Source organism: Mercenaria mercenaria, unplaced genomic scaffold (genome assembly GCF_021730395.1).
Source record: "Mercenaria mercenaria strain notata unplaced genomic scaffold, MADL_Memer_1 contig_4999, whole genome shotgun sequence".
NCBI lineage: Eukaryota > Metazoa > Mollusca > Bivalvia > Venerida > Veneridae > Mercenaria > Mercenaria mercenaria.
Window position 1 is genome coordinate 4,807 of NW_026463274.1, and position 18,845 is coordinate 23,651.

General features: G+C 34.1%; 1 protein-coding gene across 2 annotated transcripts; it reads left to right on the forward strand.

Moving 5' to 3' along the window:
* The first annotated feature begins 1,414 nt into the window (after positions 1-1,414).
* Positions 1,415-13,667, forward strand: LOC128554388 (uncharacterized). Of its 2 annotated transcripts, XM_053535670.1 has the most exons (6): positions 1,415-2,291; positions 4,323-4,392; positions 7,199-7,372; positions 8,099-8,335; positions 9,250-9,447; positions 12,098-13,667. In XM_053535670.1, the coding sequence occupies exons 1-6, from the start codon at positions 1,947-1,949 to the stop codon at positions 12,103-12,105; spliced, it is 1,032 nt and encodes a 343-aa protein (XP_053391645.1). In that variant the 5' UTR covers positions 1,415-1,946; the 3' UTR covers positions 12,106-13,667. The 2 variants fall into 2 exon arrangements, with proteins under 2 accessions (XP_053391645.1, XP_053391644.1); XM_053535669.1 differs by lacking the exon at positions 12,098-13,667 and having other exon boundaries at positions 9,250-10,113.
* The last annotated feature ends 5,178 nt before the right edge of the window (positions 13,668-18,845 follow it).

Genomic DNA, 18,845 nt, shown 5'->3' on the forward strand with positions numbered 1-18,845 from the left:
AGTACCAAAATTTATCTAAATTTGTCAAGCCTTTTGTGAGTTATTGTCCGGCAACCGTGAGTTTGACAAATTTTAAGTTGGTTTGTAGTCGACCTTTACCTGTATTTCATGATGCCTTTGTACCAAAAGCATTTAAATCTGTCATGAACTGTCACTGGAGTGTTTAATGCCTCCAATGGTGGATGAATATTGCACAACAGCTTGAGTCTGTGTTAAAAATATCATATAATAAGAGAGGTACAGATAAAGTGTATCAAAACACTATAAAAGTATAATTCTAAGCAAAAAGGGAGCATAATTCAGGAAATTTTAGTGCAAGAGTTATGCACCTTGTTCCATATAATGTGGGTGATGATGTGGGACAACTACTTCAAGTTTGAAAGAAATGCATTTCGTAATATAACTGATATAGTGAAAATGCTTCAAAATCAACCTTACATTCTAAGTGAAAGGGGACATAATTCATGAAAAACTGGTGTCAGAGTTAAGCACCTTGTGTCACATGATGTGGGTGATAAGGTGGACCATGCTGTTTGCTAACGGTTTCTCTAATTGCAATAGGCTTTTGCAGCGAACAGCATGGATCCTGACCAGACTGCGCGGGTGCGCAGGCTGGTCTGGATCCATGCTTGTCCCAAAGCCACTATGCTGGTTTTCTCATTACGCGGCTCATATAATAAAAACCTGTTCAAATACCAACAGGTACTAATTTACAGAGAGCTGATTACGGTCTGCATAGCGCATGAATAAGGGTGAGATTAGCCGATCGATTAATGTCTCCTAGATAGAGAAGTGTCTTCCAGACCACTGCTGTAATTATTCGTCGTAGACAAAAAGGAAAAAACGAAATAAAAATGGCATCCGTGAGGAATTTAAACCCATTTAAATCGTTTAAGAGTGGTGTTAAGTTTTACTATTTGCAAAATGTTAGATAGTTGACAGAATAACACATAAATATGAAAAATTCGTAAACTATTTGTCTTATTACAATTCGTCGACCATCTTTTTTAAAGATATTTCTTGTTTGAAACGATATATTACTTTACCAGTGTGATTTGAAGGAATTTAAAAGATGCAATACGGATTTTTTTCTGCCTGTTCATATTTAATTGTGAAATACAAGCCGACATTCTTACAGAATTTATATAGGTATATAATAAAATGTTTTACCAGTCTGATTTGAAGCAATAGCTTGTTTTACAGGTCATTTGAATATGGGACTTTAACATTTTACCCAAAAATGTTACGAAAAAAAGTTTTAAACAGTGACAAAATTATGTAATGAATGCCATACACCATTCAAAACATGCATTTGTCCACCGATATATTCATCTATATATTTGAATAAGGACTGAGCGTTATGCATTCGGAATTAAGTGTTTCACATTACGCAGTTAACAATCTGCATTTATAATTTGACAATTTACGTTTGATAATCAATAATCGACACCTAACACTTATTCGTTTAAAACTATTTCCGATTTTAACGTACACATACATATGAATTATTAATATAAGGCAAAATAATACTATGACAATGGCTGAATGCATGACTAAAATGAACAATGACTTTAAATAAGTTATATGCGCAAACCAAACAAAAGAGCATTGATATTCATACTCCGCATTCGTAAACAGTTTCTGCGAAATTCTAAAATGGAATTATTGCTGCGTATAGATTTATAGAGAGAATAAGTTGAAAATCTTTACTTAATTTCAGTTTTCCGAAGTATTCATATAAGAACGATGAAGCTATTATACGGATACGTTATTAAATTCATTAATGGCAATTTTAATGGTGCAAACAGATGAGAAATGTTTTTAAATCTTTTTGAAAAAAGGTCGAATTAATAGTAAATTTGATCATTCCGGCATTTTTTTCGAAAATATCATTGCATTTCTTTTATTATTTTCAAATCTAAATTTTTTGTTCAAGCCAGGTGTGTATGACTAAAGACATGGACACTTTCTGGATTTTGGACTTTTTGGTGTTAATGCTTCTTTTTCAGAAAATGTTTGCATTTACTTATACAAGCAAAGATGGTGTCAAATTCAGCTATAATTTTAGTTTCAAACAATCATGTCGTGGTGAAAAGAATAGAATTGGCATATTGCCAGGAATTGCACTTCCGGAATGTGTAAAAGAATGCGGTATGCATCCCCATTGCAAAGCTCTTAATTATAGAAAACGGTACAACGCTTGCTATCTTTATTCGTCGGAAGAAAACGAAGAAGACAGAAGTAAAGAAAGTTGCATAGAGGTCAAGGAATCAGACATTGAAATTAAAGAGGTAACTTGTTAGTATTTTAGGGTACATGTATAAGAATAATGTAAACAAACATAAATGCATTTTAACAGACTGAATTTCAGAGCGTGATGTGTACGTCTGTACGTTACGGCAACGTTTATATATTGTACTCAGAAAAAGCGTCTAATGAGAATACGTAAAACTTACAATTGGGATCTTACGGGCAAGTTATAAACGCATGTGAGACTGCCCTGTACAGTCGTGTTTCAAATTTTACGTCTTAAACGTCTTACACGTACCCGTACAAGTATGTAATAGCAGCAAAAAGGAAATTATCTGGGTGCACTCATTGTGTGAATTCCCAAATGTTTCTTCTTTCATATTTTTAATTAACTTTATACAGGGTGGTCAACACACGTAACATTTCGGTATCTTACAAACGGGGGAAATTCGCTGGATTCATAAAACATGTTTTTATTTCTTGATATATTTTAGTAAAGATGAAAAGAACCGAACACAGGAAAGTGCGTGCTTTCCGTGCCACAAACGTCTGTCAGACATTCCTAATGCATGCATTTTTTCTGAAACACTTTGCCCCAATTTATTTTTCTCGGATCAAATGTATAGGCAGCGTACACACTGGAATTTGGGTGAAGTGTTTGAATAACGTATTGTTAAAGTGTGGCAGACGTTTTGTGCTGATGAATTTTTTCTGCTTCGATGGTTTTTATGTTATTAAAATTTATCAAGTAACAAGAAAATTACAAACGCAAATGTTACATGAATGGAGCTATTTTCCCCATGTGCTGTTCATGGGCATGTGAGTTTTACCATATTAAACTATCAGATACGTTAAGATGACTTAAATGGATACGTGCGGTTTCTAGGATATATGTAGATCCGATTATTCATCAAATAAAAAAACCTGAAAGACTGCACACTAACTGGATGGCTTGCCGGTCAATATACCAAAACATTTTGCCCAACGTCCAGATTATTACATGCCATCAAAAATAGATTTCAAGGCTTTCGAATGAAGTCCAGCAAACCTTTGTTATTTATAGACAGGTCAATAGTATAAACTATGGAACGTGGATTTATATAGATATTTAATGTTTCCCAGTGGATTACTAAAAATAACGATTGACAATTACCGTATTAACTCACTGTTTTAAACATAAGCCTTAAATCTTGGAGATATACTCAACATGTACTCTTTTATTATATACCTATACAAATTTTGTAAAAAATCGGCTTGTATTTCACAATTAGATATAAACAGGCAGAAAATAATCCGTATTCTGCTTTTCAAATTCCATATTACATCTTCCGTGTTGTACCTGCCGGACTACTTTCATTGCTATGCATGACCTGTCACAGTTCTGTAAATAGCGCACATAAAACATCACTTAATTTCATCTTGATATCGATAAACATTGAAGATTTCTTTCAATAACAAACCAACAACCAAAAAGTTAGAGATGTATAATAATATGGTCATTATAACAGTAGCTAGATCTGGGATTTTGTAACTGGCTCTCGTGGATTAAGTAAGGTCGGATCACACTCGGTGCATGCGCGCCTCTTGAGATCCGATCTGGCAAAATCCACTCCAGCTGAATACAGCATCCCAGATCGAGCTACTGTTATAATAACACTATTATATCAAACGATGAAAAATAACCAGATTTATCCAAAGCTTAGACGGCAAAGGTTTCTTCAATTTAAGGGGAGACAAATGTGTAGGAGATTGATACTAGACAAGAGTCAATTACGCCAAACTAATACGAAAAGTGTATGTTTATGAAATACAAAAATAAAAAAGGAAGTATTAAAATAAAATTAAAACAACGAGTCAAAAATTTGAATCATTTTGAAATATTTGGAAAAAAAAAACAATATTTAAATCGAAAATGAACACATTGACAACTATAATACATACAGTATTTTATTATCATTATTGTCATTGTCATATCAAGCATAGTCATTTGTCAAATTTTCGATTATTCCTGTCTGGACACATCTTGAAAGTATAATGTTTTGTTGAATGTGTCGTTTTCTTTCTGTTATCAGAGACCTGGTGACGACAATACCGAAGACCAGACATGTGACTCTAGCGAACAAACGTATAATAAATACACAGGTATATTGTTTACTTTTTTCATCCTATGTAAATTCTATTTTTCCAGTAAATTAACATATACCTATTCATATGTCTTTTTTTTCGATGTAAGAAACCCTGTATAGTATTGAGATGCCTTCCTGTGAAACTTCACAACGTTGAAAATCTTTCAAAACCAACATTGATCTTTTACTTTTGACTCCAACCTGTGAGAAAAGCAGCATTTCTGATATGTTTAAACTGTACATGTATAAGATATTGAAATTAATATTATGTTCTGTTTTTCAATTATCTCTTGATCTCGACGTACTTTGAAAACATTTGTTTTTCTGCAGAATACATATACAATGAACCACCATTAAATGGTAAGATTTTAGGAAACATGAACAGTATCGGTGACAGCATAAACATAAATGATTTATTTTCTATTTTTATTCAGAATGCATATGCAATGAACCAAAATCAAATGGTAAGATTATAGGAAACATGAACGGTGTTGATGACAGTATAAATATTTTTTTTTTAGCTCACCTGTCACGGGGTGACAAGGTGAGCTTTTGTGATCGCTTTTCGTCCGTTGTCCGTCGTCCGTCGTCCGTAACCTTTTAACTTAAACGACATCTCCTCATAAACAGCTTGGCCAATTTCATCCAAACTTCACAGGAATGATTCTTGGGTAGCCCCCTTTCAAAATTGTTCAAACAATTGAATTCCATGCAGAACTCTGGTTGCCATGGCAACCGAAAGGAAAAATTCTAAAAATCTTCTGGTCCAAAACCGCAGGTCCTAGGGCTTTGATATCTGACATGTAGCATCATCTAGTGGTTCTCTACCAAAATTGTTCAAATTATTCCACTAGAATCAAATATCGCCCCGCCCCTGAGGTCTCATGATTTATATAGACTTATATAGGGAAAAGTTTGAAAATCTTCTTGTACATAACCACATGGCCTAGGGCATTGATATTTGGTATGTAGCATCATCTAGTTGTCCTCTACGAAGATTATTCAAATTATCCCCCTGGGGTCAAATATGACCCCGTCCCGGGGGTCACATTTTTTATTTAGTTTTATATAGGGAAAACTTTGAAAATCTTCTTGTACAAAACCACATGGCCTAGGGCTTTGATATTTGGTATGTAGCATCATCTAGTGGTCTTCTACCAATATTGTTCAAATCAGCCCCATAGGGTCAAATATGGCCCCGTTCCGAGGGTCCCAAATTTACATAGACGTATATATGAAAAAAAGTTTAAAAATCTTCTTGTCTGAAACCAAATCACTTAGACCTTTGATATTTGGTTTGTAGCATTGTCTTATGGTCCCCAACCAAAATTGTTCAAATTGTACCCCTTGGATGAAAAGAGCCCCTACCCTTATATAGGAAGAAGCTTTAAAAATCTTCTTGTCTGACACAATACGACCTAGGCTTTTGATATTTGGTATGATGTCTTGTAGTCCTCTACTAACATTGTTCAAATTATGCCCCTGGGGTTAAAAGGGGCACTGCCCTAGGGTCACTTAGTTATTATGTGAGTTATATAGGAAAATTACTTAGAAATCATCTGATCCTTTTTCCAAGACTGTTTAATTATAATTACCTGATAACACCAAGTAATATGATGTCACTTGACTGTGACATTGACCTACTGACCTACTTTCTTGGGTTTTTTTAAGATACAGTCTTGAAATTTTGATGACATAAACAGTTTTGCATACAAATCGTAAAACTGAATTTCATTGACCATGAATGTGACCAACCGACTTTCTTAATATTTTGTCATCAGTTTGACATTTGAAACATGTAGCTCATATTACTCAGGTGAGCGGCCCAGGGTCATCATGATACTCTTGTTTAGTTTTATTCAGAATGCATGTGGCAGCATAAATATAAATTTGATTTTTTTTCTTTTTATTCAGAACGCATGTACAATTAACCAAAATTAAATGGTAAGATTATAGGAAACAAGAAGGTTGTTGGTGACACCATCAATATAAATGTGATTTATGTTTTCTATTTATTCAGAATGCATGTAAAATGAACCACCAGTAAATGGTAAGAATATAGGAATGGAATCATGCACTATGTTATTGACAGCATTCAATATAAATATGATATTTGTATTTTTTCTTCAGAATGCAAGTTCAATGAACCGCCATTAAATGGTACGATTGTAGGAAACATGAACGGTGTTGGTGACAGAATAAATATAAATGTTATTTTCCCCCTTTTTATTCAGAATGCATGTGGCAGCATAAATATGAATTTGATTTTTTTTTCTTTTTATTCAGAATGCATGTACAATTAACCAAAATTAAATGGTAAGATTATAGGAAACATGAAGGTTGTTGGTGACACCATCAATATAAATGTGATTTATGTTCTCTTTTTATTCAGAATGCATGTACAATGAACCACCATTAAATGGTAAGATTATAGGAATGAAATCATGAACGATGTTGGTGAAAGCATAAAATAAAATGTAATTTATATCTCTTTTCTTCGGAATGCATGTGCAATGAGCCACCATTAAATAGTAAGATTGTAGGAACGGAATCATGCACTATGTTGGTGACAGCATTCAATATAAATATGATATTTGTATTTATTCTTCAGAATGCAAGTTCAATGAACCGCCATTAAATGGTACGATTGTAGGAAACTTGAACGGTGTTGTTGACAGAATAAATATAAATGTTATTTTCCCCCTTTTTATTCAGAATGCATGTACAATGAACTACAATTAAATGGTACGATTGTAGGAAACATGAACCATGCTAGTGACCGCATACAATGTAAAATGTGATTTTTGCCTCTTTCTCTTCAGAATGCAAGTACAATGAACCACCGTTAAATGGTAAGATTGTAGGAAACATGAACGGTGTTGGTGACCGCATACAATATAAATGTGATTTTGGATATGAGGTACCAAAAGAATCTGAATATGCCGTTTGCCGATCTGACGGAAGTTGGAGTGTGGTTGTCGACAAATGCACAAAAAGTACGTAACCATGATGGTGGCAATTTTTTGCCAACCATATATTCTCTGAAAATTAATAAAGATATCACTTAACATAAGTGAATGTGTTTGTGGCAGTAACAGAAAGGGATACTTCTCATTCGTGAACAAAATATTTGGTTTCTCCCTACTTCTCGAACGGGAATCTTGTTACTGAATATAGATCGAGAAGTAAAATCACATTTTATTTCGATCAAGACGCCTACTTCATCAGAATATACAGTATATCATTGCATAAGGTGCACTACTGTAAACCTAAAAGATGTACCTAAAGTTATACAGTGTTCAACATCCAAATAAAATTGTAGTGAAACAGTTTAACATTGTCCTGATTTCAAGGACAAAATAATTGTTATTCACAAATATTTACGATTATTTCAATGTCTATCAAAAATACCTTTACATCAATGTTTAGGTTACCCACAAATAGCTTTATCTGCTATGGCAAAGCTAGTGTTCATGGTAATCTAAAATTTTGTCATTTTGAAGATATGCATGGAACCGAGATATGATTAATGAGTAGACCGTTGATAAGATGTTAAAAGGCGATAAAATGTGAACATTCAAATAAATAATCAGGTTTGCGTAATAGTATTTTTTAAACCGATCAGCTTTTGTAAAATCACGATACTAGAAATCAATTGAGCATAATTATTTTGTGAAACAGAAGTCTATACTAGCTGACAGGCATTTTAATTTTAATTTCAGTTGATGAGACAAATGTTGCCCAAGACAAACAAACTTCCATGTCATCAATATATCATGGTCACGATGGAACAAAAGGCATAGATGGCAATACTAACCAGGATTTCGGGCAAGGATCTTGCTTTCATACTGAAGAAGAAACAGACCCGTGGTGGCAAGTCGATCTTGGAGATATATACGATATTGTCAATGTAACACTATTTAATCGGGTTGTTGGACAATGCGATACTGGCGGATGCAGTAAGTTACACTTTGTTCTCATTCAGTTGATTATGTATTTCAATATATTACAAGAAACTTTGGTAAGTAGTAAAGCACCTTTCCTCAATCAGAGATGGGTACTTTTATTCAGTCTCCCGTAAATAATGATACAAGTTTAAAGTCATATGACTAACACATGTAATGGGAATTTTGCATACAGCGTATGTTAGATGCCATCAGTTCAAAGAAGAAGTTCCTGATGGTCCTAAATCGCTCCCGTCTAGAGTTTCACCTCACATAAAAGTACCAATTATGATAGTGAGTCATACATGACACATTTCTTTGAAGTTCTGACGGCCTGCAGATTCATATCAGAAGTTTTTTTTTAAAGTTTTTAATATAGTCATATACAAGGACATCAAGACCGGCTTGTTGGCAGTGTTTATTTTCTTTTCTTTTTGTTTGTTTGTTTGTTTGTTTGATTTTACTTTTCTTGGTTTTTATTGTTGCTCTTTGGCGAATCAATATGTCGTAACAATTTTAGTAGTCAATATGATTGGTGTTATATATGTCCGGTGTGATTTGAAACTGCCATATTTTATACATTAAATTTCATCCATGACAACAGGCCGAAATGGAATAGAAAGTGGCCAAAACTAATGCTCGAACAAGTATATTTCTAGCTGTTTTATAATATGTCTTGGATAGTCCTTTCAACATGGGTATTTTTGTTAAAACCTTATTTTTTGGCAAGTGTCAGAAAGGAACCACTATATATTATCGACCTAAGAAAATTGAGTTTATGACCTTTTATGTAAGTTTCACTCTTTTAATTCACAACAATGAAGGTATGCACTCTGCCCGACTATATACCTTTTATTTCCATGTGAGTAGAGCAAGAACTGTTCAAGAACTAAATTGTTGTACACGTTTTAAGTTTAAATGTTTTACAGATCGGGCTACTGACTTGAGCTTGAGTATTGGGACGACACTGGAGTCTATGTACATTGTTGGCACTGTGCCAGGTCCGATTAACGATATTCATACCTTCAAATTCCCTGAGGGTAAAGAGGCAAGATATGTTCGAGTGACTCTTGAAGGACAAAATAAAGTCCTGCATCTTTGCGAAGTGCAAGTGTTTGGATTTCCTAGTAAGAATTTCTAAGTTTCACAGAAATCTGGAAAGCTTCTAATGTGTAACATTTGCATATATCGGTTTAAGTAAACTCAAGGCATATTTTTGTTTAATTAACAAGGACAAACAGTCTGCATGAAAAGCCACATTAAGTAGCATTATAGGTAACTCATTCTTTACTTAATTATATTAAGGGGAAACCTATTAAAACAATCAGCAATTTTCGTAATCTTCAAATTCTACATCGGTATTAATCGAATTTTATCGCTGCGGCTTCCCGTACCAGCAGGGATATACCGATATCACATATCGGAAGTACGTAATTGGAAATACAAGAATACGCTGATTGCCGATTACGATACCGTGACCACTACCTTAAAGAAGAAAACTCTTTGCTGAATCAGAATCCATTCCCTGTAGAAATGAAGTTGGGAGTCATATAATTTGTTGGAATGTGGAATTTTACCTGTTATGCTGAACAAATCAGCAGGCAGTTATCGTCAAAATAAACGTTTGTGTATTCTCAGTGCGTAAATAATTTGTTTAAGATAAGAACAGCCTATTTTCATGCTTATTGAATTTGTATTTTACATTTTAACTTAAACGGAAACATTATACTAGCTCTAAATGTTCTACTTTTCACTAATAGATTATTTCATATTTAAACCCTTTTACGTTTTCTTACAGTAGGACAAATGCTACTTAGAATACTCAAGATAAGTTTGCAAGAACTCAAAACGTATTGCGTTTTCAGAAACGTTTCAGTATTTATTATTCAAATATTGAGTCTACTAGTCTAATTTTACTTCAAGCTACTAGTCTGGTGAATTCCAAGCTGAACTGAGCTAAAAAACGTTGTAATTTTTTTCTCCTTTTTTGCGTAAAATGGTATAAAATTAAAAACCTTTATGGCTTGTACGCTCCGTTACTTATAGTATATTTCTCGATAACAATATTTGAAGAAGAAGAAAAAGCAATAATGAATGGACTGAACCGGAACGTTGTATCGTTAAAACGTCATGACGTCATTTCTCCGTATAGTCATAAAATGTCCGCAGTTAATTTCAGTTGGATTTAAATGGACCAAAAACGTAACTTTTACGTCATAAATAAAAAGAAAACTAAATACATGTTCAACAGGTGGCAATATGTGGTAGAGCATGCCTTTCATTTTTTACCTTACACTCGTCTACTAACTAAATACACCAAGTAGAATTTACTCTGCTACATTGATTAAATAATATAAATGTTAAGACATTACACACATTGTTTTGGTCTAATGTAATACGACAGTAAGGTCGTCCTTGGGCGCTTCGTACTTCTTCTTATTCTGTGTCCAATCCCCGATAGAATCGCCCTTATGACACGAACAAAGCACAAAAACATTGTTCTCGGGTCAACATTTCACACCACCTCCTAATCGGGACGACCGAAAACAATGCGAGAACAATATGGCGGATGGAGAAGGTACACCTTCAATATCAAAGAAACATCGAAGCGAACTAAACTTATGATAAATGTTTGACCAAATAGAATATCATTTGAATGAAGAAATGACACTACTTTTGTAGAAATGTTGGTTTACCTCCCCGTGGATGATGTAAACAAGCGCCGTTAACAAGGCTGTAAAACTCATCTTTCGGTTCCCGGTGTTAGAGCGTTTTACTCGAGCTGCGTGATCCGATTCGACTCAATTCCATCCGGGGAATAAACGCCCAAGGACGCCAAACTGTCAGATTGTTAGTCGGAACTTGTGAGATTGTTAGTGGATACTTATATTTCTCATGTTTTTCTTGCAAATCGTATATAATTACCGTCATGGAAAAATGAAATAATACAGTTATTTTTTTTCTGTGTTTGGTTTTCAAGCCATCATTGCATGAAAGTAAATTACACAAGTAAGTAAAATACACTTTAAAAGAGCATGTTGCACCCGGATAATATTTAAACATTTTCTTTCTAACTTTAACATAAATGTCTCTCTCAACAAAATCGGTCATTCGGTAAATTTTTAATATATATTCCAGTTAGAAACGAATGCACATTACATATAGTATTTCTAGTTTCACAAGGTCAGGAATATCTTGTTTCACTGATCCTATATATGGCACTGTCATACCTTGTCAGTACGAAATTGCAAGAAAACGCCGTTTGAAACTAAATCAATAGAAGGTTAGGTTTGTTGAGATTGTCAGTCTGTGAAAGCGATCCCATACTATTTCTGAATCATAGCATGTAAGGATGGGATATGATAATGCATGCATCTATTCATTGATAGAGCTTCAAGCGCCTGTAGATGGAGGCGTATTAAAATATCTTTAGATGAAAGATGTGTAACTAAAAATCCATCGTGCCCTCTCTAGAATAATCAAATCACTGAGAGAACTGATGGAGTGCTGGCCTCTCTAGAATAAATATCAGAAGTGTTCAGCTATTAAGTCATGTACATGTACCCCTCAAGGAAACTGTTCTTCGTCGAAAAACAAAAACGACAGATTCAAAATAACATTGCAATTTTGCCTCATTGAGTATAAAGTTTTTTACATTACAATTCGGTTTTCTACGTTTCATAAAGTTGAATTTTGAAACATCAATGTTAACATCTCCTTCTTTTATAAAAATCTTACTGGGTAATTTTAAGAGCAAAATCATTTTCTTTCTTTCAGTCTACTAAATCATTCAACTTACGATTCGAAATTGGAGGAATCGGCAAGCAGGACTTAAATTATCTAACTACAAGTAATTCGACTCATTTCTGAAGCAACTGGAAATTTAGATGGGCGTGTGGCTTTAAGAGTACTGAACCAGACAACTGACTTTGGGTATTGCACGAATTATGACAGCGGCATCGTGTACTGTCATTCGAATATATAGAACGTACCCTAGAAAACAAAGTTGTGAATAAAATTGTATGTCTGAAATATGGAGTTTCTCAAATATAACATTGTATAATCTATGCTCTTTATCCACGAAATTCTTATTTGTGTACAATACCTCGTAAAAATTTACTTGTTCTTGTACTTCAGCGTTAATATTTGGAATAAAATACCTGCTGAAATTAAGGAATCCATGACAAAAAAAAATCATTCAACAATTTCAAACAACAATTGTTCGTTCACTCTCCCTATCGCCCACACACCTTCGCCTTGCTTCTACGCTCCTTTGATTTGACATACTCTCCCCCTTTACTTTGAGTAAGTTATCATGCCCACCTTAATTTTGGCTGCCCGAAATTTAAGGGGGTGTCCAATTGTTGTTATTTCCTGCTTATATGTATGCGCTTGTGTGCTTGTGCGTCTTTGTGTCTTGGGCGGTGCCCTACTGTGTTGTGTTTCTCAGTTGTCTATTTACCTATGTAGGTTAGTTGTGTGTGTGTGTGTTTGACTTTTGTACATGATTGTCTGCGCTACTGTGGTTTTAATGTAGTGTAACTGTGATTAAGGAATGTTGCAATCCTTTTGTATATTCATCCTTGTTCTACTTTCCCCTTCTACCCACTCACCACATTGCTACCCCGTATACCTTTCTCCCCATATATTTATATTTTGTACGAAATTAAAATGTAATTGTTGGATTTTTGAAGCAACCTGTCTGTAATATTTTTTCCGTTACAGCTTCATTTTGTTGTGGGCCTACTTGGTAAATGCATGGCTCTGAGGCCGTGTTTGAGGTGTTCTGTGCTTTCGAGAAATCTGTCCTAACCTATTATCTTCCGTGTTTCCTACAATTTCTAAATGTTGTTGTTTGTATACATATAATTATGTTTATTGTTATTCTCTCTCTTTTACATATACGATTGTCTGTCAAATGAATAAATGGGAAGCAGTATAATATAATGATATACTGTTGTATTGTTGCTGTTGTTTTGTGTGTGTGTGTTTAGCAAATGATTTTTGTGATTGTAAAATGTTCGTATTCATGTATATTGTTGTACTGGTTCTTGTTCTAGTGAACAGAAGGCATTGCTGGAGAAAGTTTGCATTTCATTTTAATGCTATTTACACTCTGTATAACCTTTCTTGGAATATTATTATTAGTATTATCATTATTATCAATATTTTTATTATTATTATTAAAAAAATGTGTGAGAGCTTAAAGTTCCTTTAGACGTCGAATTTTATGTTAAGACTAGATATAACAGCAGTCTAAATAGATGTTATGCATAATTATATGGTTACACAAGAACTACGTTTAAATCTACATGATGAATATTTGCAGCCACATTTTCAACTATGGCGTTAATTGTATTTTAAACAATTAAATTCAAATTATCTCATTTTTTTATTGGTTTTAACATAAATATAATCTGGAAAGTAGATCCCCCGGAAGCACCAACAACAATGCAAACAATGAAAACTGCAGACTCGGTTTAATTGAGTCTGTTCATGAGCAGTAATGGAAAATGCAACACTACCCACGCCCCCTAGCACCGGCTTAGAGCAGTATTCAATTTTCAAATCTAAATGAGTTGAAATCAAAGATCCCGAAGGACCAAAAAATGCAAAACTGACACAATTATAGATCATATGGCGACTTTTCAGCTTTACGTGGTCGAGGAAGACCCCAGGTGCCCCTCCACATTTTTTTTCATCTAAGGCGGGCACCTGAGTACAACCCGAAGTTAGACTCGTACCACATACGTGAGGGGCAAGTGATATAAAGTGAGCAGCCACTCGCCAATGGATGCCTAAAATATCTTACAGAGCTCATTGAAATGCATTTTGAGCCTTAAGATCAGCTAGACTCAAATTATCTTATAGAGAGCAATGTAATGCTTATTGATTCTATCAGTTCAATTTTAATAGTTTATTTGGCAAAACCTTTAATAGGTTCATCGCCATTTCTTTATGGCCGTATTAAGAAAATGCAAAGAACATGAGCATAGCATGAATATGTATGTATAACAATACATATACAAAATTGTGGTCTGCCTCTTATAGCAAGTGCTTGATAATACTACTACTGAGACTATCGCTTAACAAAGGTTAAAACTCTAAAAAAGTAGGTCATTGACAATGATAGCTTTGTTGGCAGGTATTTCGTATATCACTATAAAATGGACACACTAACAGAAAGTGATATTCATTATCAGTTGTTTAACATGTCATACCACATGTTATAAAGCAATTAAATTACCTGATATATCTCACTAAAAGGCATTTGGAACCTTTAAAGCCATAAAATTTAAAATATTTTGCAAAGATTAATGAAAGATATTATGATTTTTAAAGTTGTTAAATTTAAGATATCTTGCATAACTCACTGAAAAGCATTATGAGCATTTAAAGCAATCTTACAGAGCTCATTAAAAGTCATTTGAAATTATTAAAGCAATTAAATTGAAAATATCCGATAGGGCTCATTGAAAGGCATTATGAGTCTCTAAAGCAATTAGAAGTTACCCTACTGTGTTCTGAAAAAAAATAACGATTTGCAAAAGTGAAATAAAAAGATGACTGTTATTAGAACATGAAAGATTAATTCTATGCTTTGTAAAAATACGGACTTAATACATTCAATGTTTTAATTTATTTTTCTTTTCACAGGCTCGCGGTACATATAATTGATTACACCATAAGATAAACATAAACTCCCAGCCTCTATTGTATTCTTGGTAATTACTGGGAAAAATCACTTTGACACTTTATGCCACCAGCCCCACTTCTCCCTAAATAGAAGCGGATCCGTAATTTCATACCACTAATTTCCAAGCTGACTTTCAAATAGAAAATAAAAATGTTTCAGCACACACCTTTTAACTTAAAGTTCCATTTAATAAAAAAACTTTTAACAAGTTATACAGAATAAGACGCACTCTATCGAGCGATATGATATTTAAAGTGGCTCTTGAAATATTTATGATTTCCGATGTTCTGTTAACTAATTCAACAGAGGCGCGAGCTTTTGAATTATCTGACACAGATAAATTTATTGCAATCGAAATGAACAATAAGCCGACAGAAAAGAAAAATAAAACTTATATATATGTAGCATGACAGACTTACAAAGTCTGTTGTATAACCTGTAATAATATTAATTTCTTTCTGATACTTTCGCAGAACACCATTTTCTCTCTGGGTTCATCTCATCACCGGCAATATGATTAATTAACCTATTTCAAAATTACCTGTTACAGATGTTTCTCTAGAATAAGAGATAAGAGAAATTGTATTTTTTCCAATAAGTGCTATTAAACAGGATTTTATGGTAGAGACGTTTGTTTAGAAAGACTCTAACGACTGATGTCAGTCTAGTAGCTTAGTGTTTATTCCGTTTCTAAAGCAAATATACAATTAAAACGACGACAATACCTTCTATTCTCGGACGTAAACGTTCTTATTTGACCTTCCACATTCCCACAAAAGTTTTACTATTTACAAGGCAGTAATGAAATCGTTGAACTCTTTTCAAGATACATTTGGTTTGTATAGTAAAATTCTAGTGCTAGATCGACCATATTCCCTGGCGTTGAAGACACTTTTGTCGTGTCTTTCTAGACTCTTGTGTTCTATTAGTCAAGACCAATCTGCTCTGCTGACTAAAACTCCTATGTAGCGCTGCCAAAAAACTGTTTGTTTGTAGACAAGGTCGACAAAAACCATGTGACACACTAACCTAGAATCCTATGCCTGGGCGCCCAAGGCCCCCATTGAAAGACATGTTTGCCGTGCCGACCAAGACTCTTGGTCTGTGCCGACTACGACACCCTTGTCGTTTCGACTGGCCGTTTCATACTTTTAGATATACATGGATTCTTAAATTCCAGTATTAAGTATTAATTATACGTTCGAGGTTTGATTGCTTGTTGGAACAACGATTGATGACTGAGTTGTAAGTGCCTGGGTCGTAAGTGGCGAGGTCGTAGGTGCTGGAACAATAGTTGGTTGCGTTGTTGGAAGCTGATATGCTAATGGATCAGTCGTTAAAGCTACTGGTTGTGTAAGTGTGGCTTGAGTTGTCGCGTTAAGTATAATATTTATCTGCACAGTTTCCAACATAATTAAACGTGTAAAATGTCACTGGCTATTAAACAACGTATTTAATATGAACAATATTATTTATAGTTTAAGTTCGCCAATTTCATGTCATTCATGTCTTCTGGTAAGTGGACGCACACAAATGGAAAACATGCAAAAGTCTGTTTGGAAGAGCTACAACAGAACTTTGAGGACGGTTTTACAATCTTTATTGCATTAAACAAAATCTATACGTTAACAGTTTCAAATATATGCTGGCTATCAAACCTCTTACCTTCTGGATGGCAAGCAATGAATCACGGTCATGGTATTTAAACACAGACCATTCACAAGTTGTTTAATAACACATTATGTAAATTACCTATATTTTAGGTACATGTATTTGGCTACAAACCTACGCACATGCATCCTAAACAACCATGTTTGTCGACAGTGATTCAGCTGTGTGGGCAACTTTAATCGAACTTTGGACAGTTCGTTGTCAGCAATGTTGTTGCCTTTTAAGAGATAGACAGTGACATATAGAAATTCTACGAAAATCCACGGAATGAATGTTTGCCTAACATTTTCTATTTTCAGTAACAGTGACACAAGTAAACATGCAGTTTTTGTGTATTCACACAATCTATAATCTGTCTCACCTAATTCTGGACCTCCGATAATTTATTTATACTACATGTAAAATTGTCAAAAATAGCATCATTAATACCGGAAGGTTAATATCTCTAGGCACCTTTTTCATTTAAAAAATAAATCTAAAATGAAGTTAAAAGTCAAGATTTTATGTTTTTCCCGTAGGCTTGCGTTGTAAAATGATGTGACATCCATTCAAAGACGGCAGCGTCCGTACAAACGTCAATTGTGGGGTTTGCTCACTGTTCGCGACGTCTGTTATATTTATTGTTGAGAGGCACGGAAAATTAAAAAAAACTTTGTTCAACACTCGTACGGAAGGCCCTGAATTAACAGTTTACTTCAAATTAAGCAGTTATTTCCGTTTCAGATTTTCAGGTTTTTTTTTATTAAAATCTGTTTGTGCTTACTCGTTATCATTGACGTAAAATAAATACATGACTCGAGTCAAGTGCGTATCGTTGTTTCAGCCATATATATATCATAATGTAGGTGGGGACAGCAAAATGTGCGCAACCTATTTAACTCATTTTCATTATGGGTAACTGTTGTTTACTATCGTATCCAAGGTTCGGATGATAACACTCTGTTAAAAGGTTGTTTTTTAAATAGCATGACTACATGTTTGGTACTGACCAGTGCTTTCTGTTACCTATGTGCTCACTATTGTTAGTGATACTTCGATCTAGGTAAAACATTATTCCTCAGTGCAATTAATGATTTGAATATACATATTACGTTAAACAAATCAATAAATGCCTTTATTCTTTATAATAACATAATATCTATTTTATCAATACCATCATCGCGTCGTTATTTCTCATGCCGTTAAGTGTGAAATCCAAAGTAAAGTGGCGGCATGTTAAAACATTTTTGTGCTATTGATAGGCATGGTAGATCTATAGACAAAATAAGAATATTTTGGAGGGTTATTTTGTTCAAACGCGTCATTTGCTTTCATTTTCGATAATATAAAACACACATGTATTTTTTTCTCGCCAAAAAGTACGTATACGAAACATTTACTTCTATTACAAAAGGGGGCAGTGCATAGCTGCATGTATATTGTAAATTCCACCCAAAACACGATGAACGCAAGAAGAAAACAAACAACAACAGTTTTTGTTAAAAATGATTTGTAGCAATTCAAACATTATATAGATATTCAGTCGAAAATTTCTTAGTTGCAGGAACTTTTACCGTACTGTGTATAACTAGCTTATTAAATACTACTATTTATTTACAAAAATATACTCTGGCAAAAATGACGGTTACGGGTATCTGTTGCCACGACTTGTAACTAATGCAGCAATATACACATAATATCACTGTGGTCATGTATATGCCGTGATATTTTTGATGGCGGAATAAGACCGGATATTATTTCATCACAAACGAGAACCTAAGAGGATCCACAGACATTCCGAAAGCCAGCTGGATGGCTTCCTAACATGAAAGAATTTTACACACTAAAGGATTTTCGAGCCACCGGCGTTAAGGGGCAAGTGATTCGAATTCGAAGTAAGCAGTCTCAACCACATGACCCAGAAGTCACCTAAACGGCGGCCAATTGAAATATACTTCAAAAACTGTTAAAATTCTAATTTAAAGGCATATCAATCTCACTGACTCTTTATTTATAAGACATCCTTAATGCGACTACACGTGCCATTTAAAATGTATGATGACATTTCAATAATCGTCAAACTCAAGTTTGAATTTATCTGTACATGTGATAAATGTTTATATTTTCAAATATTTTTGTGAGATACAGCTATTTATACAGAATATTTTGTAGGCCAAT